The 19,110-nt window shown below is 44.8% G+C and overlaps 1 protein-coding gene across 2 annotated transcripts in view; it reads left to right on the top strand.

Moving 5' to 3' along the window:
- VCL (vinculin) overlaps positions 1–17,582 on the top strand; it is a 122,205-nt gene extending 104,623 nt beyond the window's left edge. Inside the window, exons 15-22 of one of the 2 annotated variants that reach the window (XM_004049613.5) lie at positions 1,283–1,391; positions 2,514–2,816; positions 4,633–4,757; positions 6,376–6,561; positions 9,335–9,538; positions 11,622–11,825; positions 12,242–12,346; positions 15,439–17,582. In XM_004049613.5, coding sequence (XP_004049661.1) covers positions 1,283–1,391; positions 2,514–2,816; positions 4,633–4,757; positions 6,376–6,561; positions 9,335–9,538; positions 11,622–11,825; positions 12,242–12,346; positions 15,439–15,585 — 1,383 coding nt within the window. In that variant the 3' untranslated portion in view covers positions 15,586–17,582. The remainder of the gene's footprint in view (positions 1–1,282; positions 1,392–2,513; positions 2,817–4,632; positions 4,758–6,375; positions 6,562–9,334; positions 9,539–11,621; positions 11,826–12,241; positions 12,347–15,438) is intronic. The other variant, XM_004049612.5, reaches the window with a different exon arrangement.
- The last annotated feature ends 1,528 nt before the right edge of the window (positions 17,583–19,110 follow it).

Here is a 19,110-nt window from a genome sequence, read left to right as displayed (position 1 = left end):
TGTGATACTGGCTTATGTGTGAACTTGTGAGGAGATACGGGGGAAATAAACATGTCTCCGAATCATTAAACTTTTGCCTATGTGGCGTGTTAATAAATTAGATCCTCTTGTCCAACTTTTTAACTTGTCCAACTTTTACACAATTTTTCATAAGCTACAAACATGTCTAACACTCTTTAAAAGCTCCCATAAAACATGGAACATAAAATACAATTTCAGTATGAAACTGAGATTCCTAAAAAGGAGGAACAGGAATCTAGGCTTATAACACCAATTATAGATAAAATGAGGACTCTGGAGACAGATTTGGACTTGAGACCTCTGTGAGGTTTTTTTTTTTTTTTTCCGAGACGGAGTCTTGCTCTGTTGCCCAGGCTGGAGTGCAGTGGCATGATCTTGGCTCACTGCAACCTCCGCCTCCGGGGTTCAAGCGATTCTCTTGCCTCAGCCTCCCCAGTAGCTAAGATTACAGGCGTCCACCACCATACCCGGCTAGTTTTTTGTATTTTTATTAGAGATGGGGTTTCACCATATTGGCCAGGCTGGTCTTAAACTCCTGACCTCAAGTGATCCACCCGCCTCGGTCTCCCAAAGTGCTGGGATTATGGGTATGAGCCACTGCGCCTGGCCGAGTCCTCTGTGCTCTTGATGCTTAGTCTCTCATCTGTAAAATGGAGCTAACTCCTTCCTAATGGACTCTATTTGGATTAAGAATATGCATGTACAGCCTGTATCTTACCAGATACGTGGCAAATGTTAATCCTTTTTTCCCCAAATGCTGTAACTGACTGGCCAGGACCTCTTGAGCAGTCACTTAAATTTTCTGAGACTTGGTTTTTGCATCTCTAAAGTAGAGATATTAACTGTCCTGTCTCATGGGGTTGTCGTGAGGATTTTTTCTTCATATTATTCATAAATCAGTTTTGAGTACTTTTCAGTATCCTTCTTAATGGTGATTTTTAAGATGGAAGAGTTGACATCAAGTGTTTAAACATATGCCAGTTTTGTGTATGTTCTTCTGAAGTATCAAGTGGACACTCATTTACTTTGTCACTTTATTACCTTCTTAAAATCAGGCTGTGATGGTAAAACCTTCCTGTGAAGGGCCCATTCTGGGGAGCTGTTTATTGAGACCAAACCTCATGTGTTCAGCCTGAAAAGAGACTTGCCACTTTCTGGCTTTACAGTGCCATCTGTAGGTAAAGAGGAGAAAGCTTGGCTGAAGGTTTGTATTTGGAGAGCAAGGGTGCTCTGGTGTTTAAAGGTGTTTTGTCATTGTCAGGTGGTCTCGGCTGCTCGTATCTTACTTAGGAACCCTGGAAATCAAGCTGCTTATGAACATTTTGAGACCATGAAGAACCAGTGGATCGATAATGTTGAAAAAATGACAGGTAGAGTTTTCTATACAAATCTTGTTGTCTAATCCATGAAGAATGAGTTCTGAGAAATTGGAGCGGGACTGGTTCTGTTACTCAGCTGTAATTGGATAAAGGGCCGGTCACGTGCTGAGCAGTGTACTTGGCTCTGATTAAGGCTGCTGAGCAGTGGCGGCTTCTCATTCAAGCCTTGCAACTTTGTCAGAAGAGAGACTCTTTGAGTCTCTTTTATTTTAATGCTGCCCTCCTGGCGTGATGTTTATTGTCACCACTCCTATCTTCTCTTTGAATAGTGTCTTTGCCCAGTCCGAGCCCGAGTTTGGTTTCAGAGGCTGGGAGGCGGTGTTTGTGGATACAGTAAGTGTCCCTGTCATTTTCAGTGGGTTCACATTTCAAGGAACCACAATAGCTACCATTTAATACAACTTGTCTCAGAGTTTCCTCCAACTTATCAACTACGTAGTTTTTTTAAAAAGGAGAAACCAACCACCAGCAAACCTGTGTCTGTGCAATTGAAGTGGCACCTCTGAATCGTCTTCATTCTCTGTAAAGGGAGAGATAGGAAAGAAGGAATGAGGAATGTAGGCTTTTTGCTGTCCCTGCAGAACCTGCTGTGACTGGGGTCCATGGCAGCCCGAGATGAAAGTGGAACTCCTGAGGTGTCTGAAGAGAGGTAACAGGAATAAGAAATAGGCTGTTAGGGTTATTGGAATCCTCCGCATGGCTCATCTTGAGCACTACAAGCTGTCAACAAGCAACAGATAGCTGGGGAGTGAGACGGGCAGGGAGAAAATATTATTCACAGATAACGTGGTGGTGATGCAGTGATGGTTTCAGACGTATTCCTTGTTTCCTCCCGATGTTGCATTTCTGGTTGTCTGGGGTGGATACAAGAAGGCTGGCAACCACGGTTGGTATAAATGCTGCAAATCCAGATGGGCTTTTGGGCTATGTCCTCACTGTTTTTTTTAACTGTGATGTTTACCTGGAAGCTTTTGATTATGTAGGAAGAGTTTGAGCTGAAGAAGAGAATTCTGGATGTTATACTTTCTCATGAGAAACTTGAGTGGATAACAGTGTTTTGGAGTTTCTATTCTTCTAAATTGAAACTAAATTCCATTTCTGTTTTCCTAACAGGGCTGGTGGACGAAGCCATTGATACCAAATCTCTGTTGGATGCTTCAGAAGAAGCAATTAAAAAAGACCTGGACAAGTGCAAGGTAGCTATGGCCAACATTCAGCCTCAGATGCTGGTTGCTGGGGCAACCAGCATTGCTCGTCGGGCCAACCGGATCCTGCTGGTGGCTAAGAGGGAGGTGGAGAATTCCGAGGATCCCAAGTTCCGTGAGGCTGTGAAAGCTGCCTCTGATGAATTGAGCAAAACCATCTCCCCGATGGTGATGGATGCAAAAGCTGTGGCTGGAAACATTTCCGACCCTGGTAAGCAATGCGTGGCACTATGGCTCACCTCCGCTGAGAGGTTAACTCAGGAAAGGTCGTGAGGGAATATGTACCCCACAACCACCACATACAAAGTCTGGGGGCAAAAACTATAGACACTTAGTCTGAGAATGCTAGATTAATCTTTTTCCATCCAAATCTCTGCAGTTATCAGCAGGCTTGTTGTATGTTAGTTTTTCTGGACCAATTTCTCTGTGCTTTCTTTTTTTTTTGAGACTCTCACCCAGGCCAGAGGGCAGTGGCATGATCTCAGCTCACTGAAACCTCCACCTTCTGGGTTCTAGTGATTCTCCTACCTCAGCCTCCCAAGTAGCTGGGATTACAGGTGTGTGCCACCATGCCTGGCTAATTTTTATGTTTTTAGTAGACAGGGTTTTGCCATGTTGGCCAGGCTGGTCTTGAATTCCTGACCTCAGGTGATCCACCCGCCTTGGCCTGCCAAAGTGCTGGGATTACAGGTGTGAGCCACCGTGCCCAACCTCTGCGCTTTTTTTTTTTTTGAGACGGAGTTTTGCTTTTGTTGCCCAGGCTGGAGTACAATGGCACAATCTCGGCTCACTGCAACCTCCGCCCCCGCCTGGATTCAAGTGATTCTCCTGCCCCAGCCTCCCGAGTAGCTGGGATTACAGGCTCCCACCACCACACCCAGCTAATTTTTTGTAGTTTTAGTAGAGACAGAGTTTCACCATGTTGGCCAGGCTGGTCTCAAACTCCAGACCTCAGGTGATCCACCCGCCTTAGCCTCCCAAAGTGCTGGGATTACAGGCATCCAGCCTGTGCTTTCTTAATATGGTCTGGCCAAATAGCTCCTCGCCTTGTTCAGTCATTATTTTGGAAAATTTTCAAAAGATGCATGATAACCAATTTACCATCCATTTAGTTTATGTAACTGGTGTTAACTTCTCTTGGGCTTTTCTTAAAATGCTTTTTTTTCTTTGTAAAGCATTCTCAATTTCTATCAAATCTGGAGGGCTTAAGTTGATCTGTGGGTCTCCTAGGCCCTACACCTAAAGAAAATCTGGGTTTTCTTTAGGTGAATTTTGATCATATTTTTGGTACTACCATGGCAGATCATAATTGGAGCCGCTCCTTTGGTTGAAATCATCTGAATTCCGTCCTGTTTTGAACATCTGATGTTTTCAGTCTTGTCTATGAGTAGAATGCAGTCAATGCAAGAGAGTAGGAAGGAGGGGCTCCCCTATCCATCTCTGGTTCAGGCAGAATCTTTCTAATATCCAAAACCCATTATCACTAAGGACATGCTTGGTTTCCTAATTGGAGTTTCTAATAGTAGAGTAGATTCCTGAATTCCAGGCAACTGAACAGAGTAGCGCAGCTCAGCATAAGGGTTAACATACTGAATGCCAAGGACAGCAAAGGAGTAGAGAGAAAGGTGAGAAGTACTTCAGGGAATGTATGTCCAATCTGAAACTGACATCTCCCATTTTCTGAGTTGGACAGGCTTATCTCTTGACTGCCTCATCATAAGAGAGGTGATGGATGCCACCTGAGCCCAAAGTGTTCATGCCCAGGGATCTCCTGGGTACTTTTTAGTTGTACAGCCAAGAAGGCACCCTGAACACTAAAAGAACAGCTGGTTTGTGATGCTTCCAATGCTCTGCAGGCCTCAGGGCATCTGCCTTGTCCTGCCTCCCCCCTTCTTCAATCACTGCCCGTGATATTTACTGGCAGCTTCACATCCAGCTTTTGTTCATGGAACCAGTTCTTCTGCTGCACAGACAGTGCTTTGGGGCACTGACCCACCCAGCTGAAAGTGAGGATGTCTTGTGTTTAGGACTGCAAAAGAGCTTCCTGGACTCAGGATATCGGATCCTGGGAGCTGTGGCCAAGGTCAGAGAAGCCTTCCAACCTCAGGAGCCTGACTTCCCGCCGCCTCCACCAGACCTTGAACAACTCCGAGTAAGTAAATTCAGATATGCAGAGAATTGAGCAGGAAGGTGTTGAGACTGCAGCAAGAGAGAGGTAGATTGTGTTTTAGAGCCTCCATCACTAGGTGGCTTCGTTTAGCTTTCATTTGAAGCTTAGTGGGAGGCAGATCTCGATTTTCATTCCTAAATCCAGTGGAGTTATAACCTAGTGCTTATATGCATGGGTTGTGTGTGTGTGTGTGTGTGTGTAGTACTGGTGTGTGTGGTAGTGGCTTGCTGTGATGGGGAGCGGCTGGAGCAGAGGAGCTGGCTTTGGTAAGTGTGGATGTGGTGAGTGATGAGGTAGTGCATTGTGGTAAAATAATCTGCACAGCTTGGAGTAAGGAGATTTGGTGTGTTCTTAGTTGATAATGGTAGAACCGAGGTGGTTGAAATCTTGTGTTGGTTCTTTCCTTTATTTGACTTTTTTTTAAGTACCAAGATACATGCTTTTAAAAAATTTTTCCCTAACTATAATTTAAGATCTTTAGATACCTTCCCCACTACCCCCCGCAAGTACTGTGAATATATTTTTACATGGTGTAGGAAGAAGCTAGCTAGGCAGTATGTTGCAGACACAAATTCCAGAAACAGAAATAGTGATTATTTCTAGACACTTATTCCAACTAACAGTATTAGAAATACCTTGACTTTGTAAATAACTTATCAAGGCAATAATCTGATTTACTTTCCCATATTTAATGTCAGTAAAAGATGTTAAGTTTCTAAGTTGGTTGAGTACAAAATTGGGTCATCGCACACACAGCTAAGGAACAGTGTTTCCCAGCCTTCAACGTGTCTTAGATTCTTCCCAGCTGGGTGCTTGGTGGGTGTTTAGAGCTGGGAGAGAGGGCTATTCCTGGGAATGGCTTCTTATGTGAGCAACAGAGTTATGTCATTTAGAATCTGGATCTTAGAGGTCATTTGGTCTAGCTACCCCTCAGTGACAGATGAGGAACCTCAGGCCAAGGGGAGAAGTTACTTGCCTATGTAGCTGCTTTTTGGTAGAACCAGGACCACAACTTACATCTTCTGTAGGGACTTTTTGAGAATCCTTCATCTGGTAGCACTGTGTATACTTCCCTGGGATGCAACCAAAACAGTAGCTGCAAGCCTTTTTTCTTTTTTTCTTGTTTTGAGACGGAGTCTTGCTCTGTCGCCCAGGCTGGAGCGCAGTGGCATGATCTCAGCTCACGGCAACCTCTGCCTCCCGGGTTCAAGCAATTCTCCTGCCTCAGCTTCTTGAGTAGTTGGGATTATAGGCACATGCCACCATGCCCGGCTAATTTTTGTGTTTTTAGTAGAGATGGGGTTTCACCATTTTGGGCAGGCTGGTCTCGAACTCCTGACCTCAGGTGACCCACCTGCCTTGGCCTCCCAAAGTGCTGGGATTATAGGCGTGAGCCACTGCGCCCGGCCACTGCTAGCTTTTTGTAGAGAAACCTGCTTCTGTTGAGATTGAAGCAGGTGGTCCTTGTGGCTCAGTGTGGGTGGTCTTATGTGGAGTCAATGTGGGTGGGTTTTCTAGGGATGCTTTTTAGAAGAAAGGAAAGAATTCCAGGGGGGAGTAGTTTTAGGACTTTACTTACAACTTGTTTTCTCTTTTTTAGCTAACAGATGAGCTTGCTCCTCCCAAACCACCTCTGCCTGAAGGTGAGGTCCCTCCACCTAGGCCTCCACCACCAGAGGAAAAGGATGAAGAGTTCCCTGAGCAGAAGGCCGGGGAGGTGATTAACCAGCCAATGATGATGGCTGCCAGACAGCTCCATGATGAAGCTCGCAAATGGTCCAGCAAGGTAAGTAGTGAAGCTTTTCTTGTTGAGAAAGGATGTCTTCTCGGAAAGGATGAAGGACCATGAAAGACCCAGAAAGAAGAGTCTATTTGGAGTCACCCTCTCTCTCTCCTTTGGTTCCTGTGTTGCCAATAGCATATTCCTCTTCTTACCTGTGCTTTAGTGAGATGTTTCTGACACCTGATGGTTTCTCCTTCAAGCTTGCAAAAGCCAGAGTCAGGGTGCCTGTGATTTGAGAAGAGGGTTCCTGTCCTTTGTCCATTAGAGTGCCAGCTGCCTTGACCTTAGCATTTGGGGTCTTTTAGAAATTGCTTATCTTTCTTGGAACTGCAAATGTTTTTAGATGCTACACTGCTAATGATCAGAGCTCCAAATATGAATTGTGTGGGCTGTGCTAAAGCTAGATGAAATGTTTGCATTTTCTTTCTGTTTTTTTTTGTTTTTTTTTTTCCCACAGAAGCAAGTAGATTGGTATCTTAGAAGCCATGTGCTTTTGTCCTTTCTCAGAATCATTTCACCTGTCAACTCAAGACAGCTCCAGGCTGTCTCTTACTCAGCAAATCTGAAGGTGTAAATATTAATGTGGTTGGTAAAAATATGGATGCTACAGCACTCTTGCCCTATGAATAACTTTTGCCTATTTTCCCCTAAATGATGAAAAGTGAGCAGTAGCTTTTCTAGATAAGAGGAATATTATTGCTAACCCTGCAGTGAAAGGTAGCTCTTAGTTCTAAACTGTTTCTAATATGACCCTAGATCTTTTTTTTTTAATGTTTTTATGACCCTAGACCTTTATTCCCACCACCTATTTGCCTTTATTCTTTACATATCCTCAAAGCTTTCAAGCTCTTTTGTCGACTGTACTTCCTCAGGGACCTCCTGCACCTGCAGCTGATCTTGGATTTTTTCCAGGCTGGGAAATTCACATTGGTTTTTAACTCTGTATTTTGCTGAACTGTTAGCTGTGAGCCCAGGTTCTAAGAAGGAAGGGAGACTTTGCTGGTGTTGGACCTGACCTGTAGAATTATTTATAATGGTATCTCTCCAACTGCATGTGGCAGAGCCCCACTGTGCATGGGGAGTGGGGGAGGGTGACAGTGAAGATTTTAAAGGAAATTTAAATTTCACTACAATGAACCAAAATACACTATGCAGAACAAAAAATATACATGAATTATTTAAGAAAACAAACAAACTTAAAAGCAGACAGCATTGGCCCACATTACTTGCCCCACTCTGCCATTTGTGGCCAGAAGTCCTGAGGTCTGTCTCCTGAAGTGTGCAACATCAAGAGTTTGCTGACTTTGAGTTGTGTGAAGTCAGAAGCTACTTGAACCATGTGTGTACTGGGCTGGGGAGGAATATCTGTTCGTGTGTCTGTCAACCTATCTGTCTTTGTACACTGTGGGACTCTGAGCCTTAGCAGCAGTGAGCTGGCTTTTCTTCTGAGCAGCAGAGATGGGTCTTGGTTGAGTTTAGGCAAAAGAGTTTAGATGGTATCTGAACCCCTTGTTGGCCCTGAATCCTCCAACATCGTCACCCTTTGGAGTCAGGTTTCATGTGCAGGTTAAGACTTTTAGGAGTGGTAACAACCTCAAAGAAAATTCCATATAAACTACTTCCTCTTGAGTACAGATGTTTGATGTAAAGAACCTGTATTCATCATTCTTTGTATAAATGGTTTGGCTTCGTTGTGGCAGTTTTTAATTTTCTTTCCATGTTAGTCTATTTTCAGCATCTGGCTTTTATAATCTCCATCCCTGGTTCTAAATTCATGTTCTCTCCATCATGATTCTCATTCTTAAATGAGCACCATTCTTCTGAGCTTCTGTGAGCTCAGCTGCAGTCACTTGCCAAGTTCACATATTATTCTATCTGTGAACTAGATAAGCAGAGTTTGGGGTGAATGAGAACCTAATTTGCAAGCAATTTAGGTTGTACCCAAGGAGAAGCTTTCTGAGGTGGTACTAGCAATGGATGCAATAAGAGATGGTAGAAGCTTTGCTTCAGAAGACCTTCAGGGGATAGAGAGCTGGTCTGATGTGTGGGTGTTCCCTGAGATGGGCGGCTGACGAGGTGGCTTCTTGAGGCTCCTTACAGCTGGGTGACAGTGGGGTACTTAAGTTCTCTTCAGTCACCATTGTGTTTGTTTTTCCTGCCTCTTTCCTAGTTTGGTATTCGTTACCTCTGATGTATCATTTTTAATTCTGGGACTTTTAACTCATGAAGGAAATAATCTATGTCTGGCAGCTGCAGAGCTGACCCAAATTGCCTCCTGTGTCCCAGGAAAATGTAGAACAGTGACCATATGATCCAGCAGTGTTCACTTTGTTCTGTACAAAGTAACTTGTGTGGCTGCATTTACTTTTTCTCTCCGGATTCCTTTTAAAGGTAATTTGCTACTATCGTTTGGTTGTTTGGCTCCTCAGAAATATTCTCATGTGACAATCACTCTTGTCAAGTTTGACTTTAGTATCAAGTATATTAAAGAAATGGATGCCACTTGCTTTCTTGGTGTAAAGATTTCTCTAGAAGCCCTTTGCCATTGGAGTGAGTCCCTTTTCTTCTCTCACCACACGGTGGCTTGGGCTGAGTGGCGCTGGAGGCTGAGAATTCCCCCTTCTGTGAAGCTTGGTACACAAGGCTCCTAGAGAACATGTTTCTTTCTCATCCTAGGCAGGCTTTGGTTACTAAACCAGCTGAAGCCCAGTTTCCCAAGTCGTATTGCTCTTACTAATACTATCCCTATTTCTCATCCTTCCCGCCATCGACAAAGCCGGGCATCCCAGCCGCTGAGGTGGGTATAGGTGTTGTAGCTGAGGCAGATGCGGCCGATGCTGCTGGGTTCCCTGTCCCCCCTGACATGGAAGACGATTACGAACCTGAGCTGCTGTTAATGCCATCCAATCAGCCGGTCAACCAGCCCATTCTGGCCGCGGCTCAGTCCTTGCATCGGGAAGCTACCAAGTGGTCTAGTAAGGTACTGATCAGCACCCCCAATTGGGGGCTGCTCCATATGCATCCGGCCATGTGCAGCCTTGACACATTGCATCACTCATGATCTGTGCTGGTCCTGTGAGTCTGAGCAGGGCGGGCATCTGTCTGTCTGCACCATGTTGTTAGGACTGGCTTCACAAGTTTGATAGGTCTGCTAACGCCAGATTAATTGGACTGCATTTATGTTTAGGGGATGAAGAGAGATGGGGGGGGGGGTCACTTTTGGAAAGGATTCCTTTTCTTACTGATTTTGTGGCCATCGCTGGAAACCCCTTGGGAAGCCGTGAATGCATCTCTCAATGACTTCCAGGTCAGGAACCATGGTAGACCATTACGAGGTCACCTGGCCTGACCATTGAGCTTTGCCTGCTCCCAACTGACCCCTCACTGATGGCTCAGGGAGAGCTGATGAGGGGGAGAGGCAGCTTTATAGGGCAGGGTCTCTGGGGGAGGACTGCTTGCTGCCCTGCACTTGGCTATGTGGCAGATGCTGGCCTTGATGGGAGTCCACAGAGAATGGGGCCTCACTGACTGCTTGTCCAGGTATCTCAGCGGGAGGGAATGGGAGTGGGAAATGGAGTACTCAAGGCCACAAGACAGGCCGCCATAGAACTTTGGCCTTGGGGAATGAACCAAAGATAGTTTGGAGAGTAGGGTGATTGGGGTGATCACTTTTCCCTTTAAAGGTGGCATGCTGCAAGAAGAAAGGCTTTGAAGAGTGCTGGGTAGTCACTAACCATGGCACTATGCTATCTTCTAACCAACGTGATGGGGTCCTGGAATGATCCTAGGTCTGCACTAGAAGAGGCAGACCCAGAGGACCTTGTCTAACATACCCCTTGCTTCTTGACTTCTTCCCATACCTGCGTTCTCTCCGGCCTCAATTACTGCCTGAGATGTTACACCCTTCCAGCATAAATGATGAACCGCTTCATGGTGCCTGTAGAGGCCTCTTGCAGAGCACCCTGCAGTAGTATGGTTTGTGTATGCCTCACTGCACTGTAGAGAAATGAAGAGCATGAGGGGAAAAATGAGTAGGGCCTGGACTTTTAGCTAGTTTTGAACACTGCAGTTGCTATGACTTGGGGTTGTTAGCAGCCAAAAGAGGAGCTTTCATGAGAGGGCACAGAAGAAATAACTTGTCTGTTTCTTTACTATGACCCATGAGGGTTTTAGTAAACCAAAATGCCAAGTCTAAGATAAACTGCCATTCCTTGGAGTGAGGGTTCCATTTACAGCCTGAATCACGACTTTTATTTTCCTAATGCCTTCTCTTGCATCCTCTTAGCTGAAGGTTCCTTTAACTGGAGTCTTCACTTAGCTGAGGGGACTGAAGAATTGATTCTTTACCCTTTTACGTGGGAAAAATTAAAGCAACATGTTCGTTCAGGCTGACGGGACAAATAAGAGGCAGTAGAGGGATAGCCAGAGCAGGCTAGATCAGAAAATATCTTTTTTTTTTTTTTCCCCTCACCCAGCTGAGAATAGTTACTTGGGGTTTGAAATTCTAGTTAAGTAGCAAGAGCCCTTGGCTGCTGTTTGCAACAAGGGTAAGCATGAAGAGGGTGATTTCAGCATCTGGAAAGGCTCCTCTGTATTTTTCCCCTCAGGCCAGCTCTACTGCTTTCTCCCTATAGAAATGAAAGTGCCTGTTTAACCAGCTCCTTGGCCCTGTCCCCAGTTTATTGATATGATTAACCTGGAGATGCCAAAGTGCTTGTTCAGTGCTGTGCCTGGGGTGCACATCTTGCCCTTTCAGACTAATATCTGGGTCTTCCTTTTTTTTAGTCAGGAAATGTCTCTCTCCCTCTCCTTTCCCTCTCCTCTCTCCTCTCTCCTCTCTCTCTGTTTCTCACACTGAGTGCTTGGGCGAGTGCCCTGTCTCATTCTTTTTTTTTCTTCCAGTGCTATCCGTATCATTCAAGAACGGCCCTTTTCTCCTCTTCTCACCATTCCGGAGGGATGCTAAGGTGGCAAGCTCCCTCCTCTTCTCTGCGCTTCTCCTTCCTTCCTTAACATGGCCAGAGCATGGGCAGAGCTCACACTGTATCTTTGCTTCCCTCTAGGGCAATGACATCATTGCAGCAGCCAAGCGCATGGCTCTGCTGATGGCTGAGATGTCTCGGCTGGTAAGAGGGGGCAGTGGTACCAAGCGGGCACTCATTCAGTGTGCCAAGGACATCGCCAAGGCCTCAGACGAGGTGACTCGGTTGGCCAAGGAGGTTGCCAAGCAGTGCACAGATAAACGGATTAGAACCAACCTCTTACAGGTACTCGGGGAAAGAGGCTGCATGTGTGTGTGTGTGTGTGTGTGTGTGTGTGTGTGTGTGCGTGTGTGTGTGTGTTGGAGGGGAGGGTATGAGAGGGAGAAAAGCAGGAGAGAAAAACTAGGTAAGGGAGAAAGAGGCACTTCAGCGGGGACAGAAATAGCAGAAAGGGAAAAAACAAATGTACTGGGAAAGACAGATTCAGGAAAGGTTACTTCCTAATCAAATGAATGCTTCCATTTCTGGAGAAAGGGATTGTACTGACCCTAGGGGAAAAAACAAGTGGAATTCTGCTGCTTATTTATCGAGTGCCTTTTCTGTGCCAGCCACTGGGAATACAGAGGTAGATAAGTCTTGCCTTCAAGGAGCTTGTGGGCAAGGCAAACAGAGAAACATACCAAATTAAACTTTCTCTTTAGGTATGTGAGCGAATCCCAACCATAAGCACCCAGCTCAAAATCCTGTCCACAGTGAAGGCCACCATGCTGGGCCGGACCAACATCAGTGATGAGGAGTCTGAGCAGGTATGTGGCAGCTGTTTTTGGTTTCTGGCTGGCAGCTTCTGTGCCGTTTTGCAGTAATTTAACTCTGCTTTGGGGAAATTTTACCCCTTAATCGAGTATCGAGTATTCAGTATGTGGGATGCACTCAGACTGTCTCAGGAGGGGAAAGTCTGTGTTGGATAGATACATCAGAAATTTAGAATTGGGGCCAGGTGCAGTGGCACATGCAGGTAATCCCAGCACTTTGGGAGGCTGAGGCGGGAGGATTGCTTAAGCCCAGAAGGTCAAGGCAGTAAGCTGTGATTGCATCACTGCACTGCAGCCTGGGTGACAGAGTGAGACTCTTGTCTTGAAAAAACAAAACAAAACAAAACAAAACAAAACACCAGGAATTGGGAGCCAGGTGTGGTGGTGTGCACCTGTAGTCCCAGCTACTCAGGAGGCTGAGGCAGTAGGATCATTTGAAACCAGGAGTTGAAGACTAGCTTGGGCAAGATAGCAAGACCCCATCTCAAAATAAATAAATAAATAAATAAATAAATAAGTAAATAAAAGGAATCTGGAATTGCTCTTGGGCAACTATTGTCATTTTACAGATAGGAAACTGAGGTCTAGAGAGGTTAAGTGTCTGAAATAACACTATGGATCAGTGGCAGTTAGGACTCTACTCAGTTCCTTACCCTTGGAATAAGTTTGGCTCTTTTGAGGCCTCCAGTGCCTGTTCAACTCACTGTATGTTTCTGGCTGGAGAGAATGTCCACTTTCCAGCTCTCTGTGTGTTAGTGCCTCAGGGAGGATGAATAGTGCAGGCTTTTCCGGGGCATGAGGTAGTTAGGCCTGTGCTGAAACTGAAATGACACTTCAAAGGAGGTGCTTCTCTTATATTCTCTTTAGGTTTCTCTGATAGAGATAGAAATAAGGATGCTGAGAAGGTTCTCTTAACCACTGCTTCCTGCATATACCTTGGCAATCACCCAAGTTTGTCCTCCTTCCCGAAATCTTGGCCCAGGTCTTTCAGGAAACCCTCATTTGAGCACCCCTTACTCTCCTTATTTCCCCTCCGGGAGGCCCTGCTCTAAGCAAGATTCCCACATGGACTGCCCACACAGGGCTCCTCACACATGGGGTACATAGTTTTGCTGGACTAGCCACATGGGGCTTATCACACATGGGCTAAGGTGAAGCACTGTATTAGGTGTTAAGGGAGTTTAAAAAATTAAGAGACACAATTCCCCCCACCCAACGTGGGGAACTCAAAAATAGTCTGAAAGAACAACTGTTTCTGATCTCTAGGCCAGGAGATAGGGCACTGGGGCACTTTAGAGGAAATAAGGCGGCCATTCTTCTTGGTACCATTATTGTTGCTTCTGCTACCATATTCTAATCCAACAACTCTCACCCTAATCCTCTCTTCTCCCAAACCATGGGAACTGTATCTTCACACCTAACTTCCACATATTCTATGAAGGGTTTGCACACTTTGCTGTTTCTATGTCATGTGATCTCTTCTGTCCAAAGAAAGGTGGAAAAAAATGGGGAAGGAAGGGTAAGACTGAGATTCAGGCCTAATCAGAGACTTAATCAATTAACCACTAAAAATATGCCTTGAGAATATCTATTATGTTCCATTAAATATTCCAGTTTTAAAAAGGGTAGAAATTGACAGTATGGTAGAATGGAAAAAACACAGGACTGTTTGGGAGGCTGAGGCAGGAGAATCGCTTGAACCTGGGAGGCAGAAATTGCAGTGAGCCGAGATCGTGCCATTGCACTCCAGCCTAGGCAACGAGTGAAACTCCATCTCAAAATAAAATAAAATAAACAAAAAAACAAAAACAAAACCCATAGGACTATAAGTCAGAAATCCTGAGTCCTAATCCTCACTCTATGAATGTCTCTGGGCCTCAGTCCCTTTGCTGACCAAGTGAAAAGAACAACTGATGAGGAATTCCAGCCCACAGTTACACTTATCAGAGCCTGTGAAACTGAGTGTACAAATTTTATGCAGGTGTGCATTTTTTTTCTGGGGGAGAATTCACCGCCTTCATTAAATCCTCAAATGATGTATGACTTAAAAATAGCCAAGAATTACTGGGCTGATGAATTGCCAAGATCCTTCCTTGACTTTCTATGGTAGAGTACCAATGTGATTTCAGTCCTATAAGTTTGTGTGTTTGAAAGATTAACGTATTTAGATTTTCATGGGTTTAAAGTGGTTGGTTGCTTGGTTTGTTCATTTGGTTGTTTTTAAAATTCATTAATTAAATATTTATGAAATACCTCCTGTGTGCCAGGCACCATCCTAAATACTGGGGGTATGACAGTGCACAAAATTGACAAAAATCTACTCTGTATAACTTAAATGTTAGTGTGAAGACAGAAAAAACCCTCAAAACTCCCAAACAACCTAGGTAAAATACGTAGTGTATCAGTTCATGATGATAGGTTCAATGGAAAAAATAAGGCCAAGCGCGGTGGCTCACGCCTGTAGTCTTAGCACTTTGGGAGGCTGAGGTGGGCAGATCACTTGAGCCCAGGAGTACGAGTCCAACCTGGGCAACATGGCGGAACCCCATCTGTACAAAAAATTAAAAAATTACCCAGATGTGGCAGCATGTACCTATTGTCCCAGCTGCTCAAAGGCTGAGGCAGGAGGATCCTTGAGCCCAGGGGGCAGAGGCTGCAGTGGCCGAGATCACACCACTGCACTCCAGCCTGGATGAAAGAGAAAGACCCCATCTCAAAAAAAGAATGAGCAGGGAAATCCTCACCAAGGTGACAAGTGAGCAAAGATCTGAAGGTGAGGGGATCCCTGGGATCCCTGGGGAAAGAGCAGTCCAGGTACAGGAAACAGCAAGTCCTGAGGGAGAAGCATGTTTGAAGACCAAGAAAGAGGACATGCTGTAGGCTATCTGAAACCACAGTACACAATCAGCGATGGCCAGTTTTGGGTTCTTTTTGGTGATCTGGGAAAACCCCTAGTGATGCAAGCAAATATGGGGGATGCCAGGTACCAGTGGGGTTAGCTGCATCCCACTCCTGGCTGAAACCTATTTTGGAGACAGGCCTGCATCAGGGACTCTGGGTAACGGAAGGTACCTTTTTCCTTGCAGGCCACAGAGATGCTGGTTCACAATGCCCAGAACCTCATGCAGTCTGTGAAGGAGACTGTGCGGGAAGCCGAAGCTGCTTCAATCAAAATTCGAACAGATGCTGGATTTACACTGCGCTGGGTTAGAAAGACTCCCTGGTACCAGTAGGCACCTGGCTGAGCCTGGCTGGCACAGAAACCTCTACTAAAAAGAAGGAAAATGATCTGAGTCCCAGGAGCTGCCCAGAGTTGCTGGGAGCTGAAAATCACATCCTGGCCTGGCACATCAGAAAGGAATGGGGGCCTCTTCAAATTAGAAAACATTTATACTCTTTTTTCATGGACACTTTGAAATGTGTTTCTGTATAAAGCCTGTATTCTCAAACACAGTTACACTTGTGCACCCTCTATCCCAATAGGCAGACTGGGTTTCTAGCCCATGGACTTCACATAAGCTCAGAATCCAAGTGAACACTAGCCAGACACTCTGCTCTGCCCTTGTTCCCTAGGGGACACTTCCCTCTGTTTCTCTTTCCTTGGCTCCCATTCACTCTTCCAGACTCCCAAGACCCGGGGCCCAGGCAAATCAGTTACTAAGAAGAAAATTGCTGTGCCTCCCAAAATTGTTTTGAGCTTTCCATGTTGCTGCCAACCATACCTTCCTTCCCTGGGCTGTGCTACCTGGGTCCTTTTCAGAAGTGAGCTTCACTACTACAGGGGAAGGTGGCCTCTGTGGAGCCCCAGCATATGGGGGCCTGGATTCATTTCCTGCCCTTCCTCAGTTTAATCCTTCTAGTTTCCCACAATATAAAACTGTATTTCACTGTCAGGAAGAAATCACAGAATCATATGATTCTGCTTTTACCATGCCCCCGAGCAATGTCTGTGCTAGGGAAACTTCCCGTCCCATATCCTGCCTCAGCCCGCCAAGGTAGCCATCCCATGAACACACTGTGTCCTGGTGCTCTCTGCCACTGGAAGGGCAGAGTAGCCAGGGTGTGGCCCTGCCATCTTCCCAGCAGGGCCACTCCCGGCACTCCATGCTTAGTCACTGCCTGCAGAGGTCTGTGCTGAGGCCTTATCATTCATTCTTAGCTCTTAATTGTTCATTTTGAGCTGAAATGCTGCATTTTAATTTTAACCAAAACATGTCTCCTATCCTGGTTTTTGTAGCCTTCCTCCACACCCTTTCTAAACAAGATTTTAAAGACATGTAAGTGTTTGTTCATCTGTAACTCTAAAAGATCCTTTTTAAATTCAGTCCTAAGAAAGAGTGCTTGTCCCCTAAGAGTGTTTAATGGCAAGGCAGCCCTGTCTGAAGGACACTTCCTGCCTAAGGGAGAGTGGTATTTGCAGACTAGAATTCTAGTGCTGCTGAAGATGAATCAATGGGAAATACTACTCCTGTAATTCCTACCTCCCTGCAACCAACTACAACCAAGCTCTCTGCATCTACTCCCAAGTATGGGGTTCAAGAGAGTAATGGGTTTCATATTTCTTATCACCACAGTAAGTTCCTACTAGGCAAAATGAGAGGGCAGTGTTTCCTTTTTGGTACTTATTACTGCTAAGTATTTCCCAGCACATGAAACCTTATTTTTTCCCAAAGCCAGAACCAGATGAGTAAAGGAGTAAGAACCCTTGCCTGAACATCCTTCCTTCCCACCCATCGCTGTGTGTTAGTTCCCAACATCGAATGTGTAAAACTTAAGTTGGTCCTTTACACTCAGGCTTTCACTATTTCCTTTAAAATGAGGATGATTATTTTCAAGGCCCTCAGCATATTTGTATAGTTGCTTGCCTGATATAAATGCAATATTAATGCCTTTAAAGTATGAATCTATGCCAAAGATCACTTGTTGTTTTACTAAAGAAAGATTACTTAGAGGAAATAAGAAAAATCATGTTTGCTCTCCCGGTTCTTCCAGTGGTTTGAGACACTGGTTTACACTTTATGCCGGATGTGCTTTTCTCCAATATCAGTGCTCAAGACACAGTGAAGCAAATTAAAAAAAAAAAAAAAAAAAAAAAAAAAATTCCCTGAATGATGATTAGAGACATCACTGCTAAAAAACTACATTTATAAACTAGGATTTGTTATATGCAAATATTTTCTGCCTCTTCTTTTGTTCTGTTTAAAACAATAAAATGCATTTGTATAAAAAATGCTTTAAATGATGGGTATGTTACTTTAGCAAGAACTTTTAGGTCAGGTTTCTCCTTTGTTTTGATGAATAGTCAATGAAACTAATCCTCAAGATCTGGAAACTAAAGATTTTTATTTAATCCAAATGTTGCACTGGAAGAAGAAATCAACAGTGGTATATTTACTTAACAAGGATGTGTGTAATACAAGACAACCCTGGGGATTACACACTTGAAGGAATGGAAGTGGCAAAGGTTAACAGGCAGAAAGCAGCTGGATGAAACAGTTTGTTTTCATCTTAGAAGATTCTAGTTATCTGTGGAGACCACCACTGTTCCCCGAAAAGCTAAAGTTGTTAAGTTTGTAGGAGTACCACAGGTCCTTCCCCCCGCTGCAAGACAGAGACTTGCTCTGTTGCCCAGGCTGCAGTGCAGTGGTGCAATCTCAGCTCACTGCAACCTCCGCCTCCCAGGTTCAAGCAATTCTCCTGCCTCAGCCTCCCATGTAGCTGGGATTACAGGTGCGCGCCACCCATGCCTGGCTAATTTTTGTATTTTTAGTAGAGATGGAGTTTCACCATGTTGGCCAGGCTGGTCTCGAACTCCTGACCTCAAGTGATCTGCCCACCTTGACCTCCCAAAGTGCTGGGATTACAGGTGTGATCCACCACGCCCGGTCACACAGGTCCATTTTTCATATTCCAAAGCCCAGTATAGAATAAATAGGGTTCTCAGGGATCCACCAGGGCTATAAAGCAGAGTTAGCTTTTGGGGACATAGTCCTCTTCTTCCTTAAAGAAACACTCACTAAAATAGTAGGAGCAGGTTTTTAGAGTAGAGTTGGGACATCACTTTTTGCCTGATTTTCTAGATCTGAAAGGGGTAACATGTCATTAAAGGGTGATGATATTGATATTTAGTGTTGCCAACTGCTATTATCACTGCTTTATCTTGGAAAGTTGCCGACCATAAAGACAGATTCCAGCCTGCTTGAGTTAAGGGAAAGGCCAAGGCTACTACTGAATTAGCAGTTTCTAAAACTGTCTTGTTTTTGCCATTTACCATATGTTCACTGGTGCTGCCTTCCTGCTGTAGTATAATCATTTTCTCAAATCGGTTGCCTCTCAGGACAAGATCAGCATTTTCCTAGGGTCCTTCTGTAGCACCACTTAAGGAATGAACCTATCACAGGAACTCTCTTTGAATAAAATGATGGTGACTCCCACACGCAGCAAAGAATCATTTACTTCATTTGCTCTTGATATACTCCCTTATGAATTTAGAACAAGTGATCCAGGATTAGCTGTAACTCTGTGCTTGAAAAATATTTTACTACTACTAAGTGTTCAGAAATCTTTGTTATCAGTAGGTGGTAGTAGTGATAGGGAAGGGAGCTTTGATCACTAATCTCTCAGACTGTGGCCAGAATGGTGATGCTTAAGCCAAGTATGAATGGCAATTAACGTACTGAGGTTAGGGAAGGAGTACTGAGAAGTGCTTTGTAGCAACACTCGCAGCTTGTGTGATGATGCAGAAGAAAATCTGATCA

This window comes from Gorilla gorilla, chromosome 8 (genome assembly GCF_029281585.2).
Source record: "Gorilla gorilla gorilla isolate KB3781 chromosome 8, NHGRI_mGorGor1-v2.1_pri, whole genome shotgun sequence".
In the NCBI taxonomy this organism is placed as follows: domain Eukaryota; kingdom Metazoa; phylum Chordata; class Mammalia; order Primates; family Hominidae; genus Gorilla; species Gorilla gorilla.
This window is presented reverse-complemented; position numbering and strand designations above follow the sequence as displayed.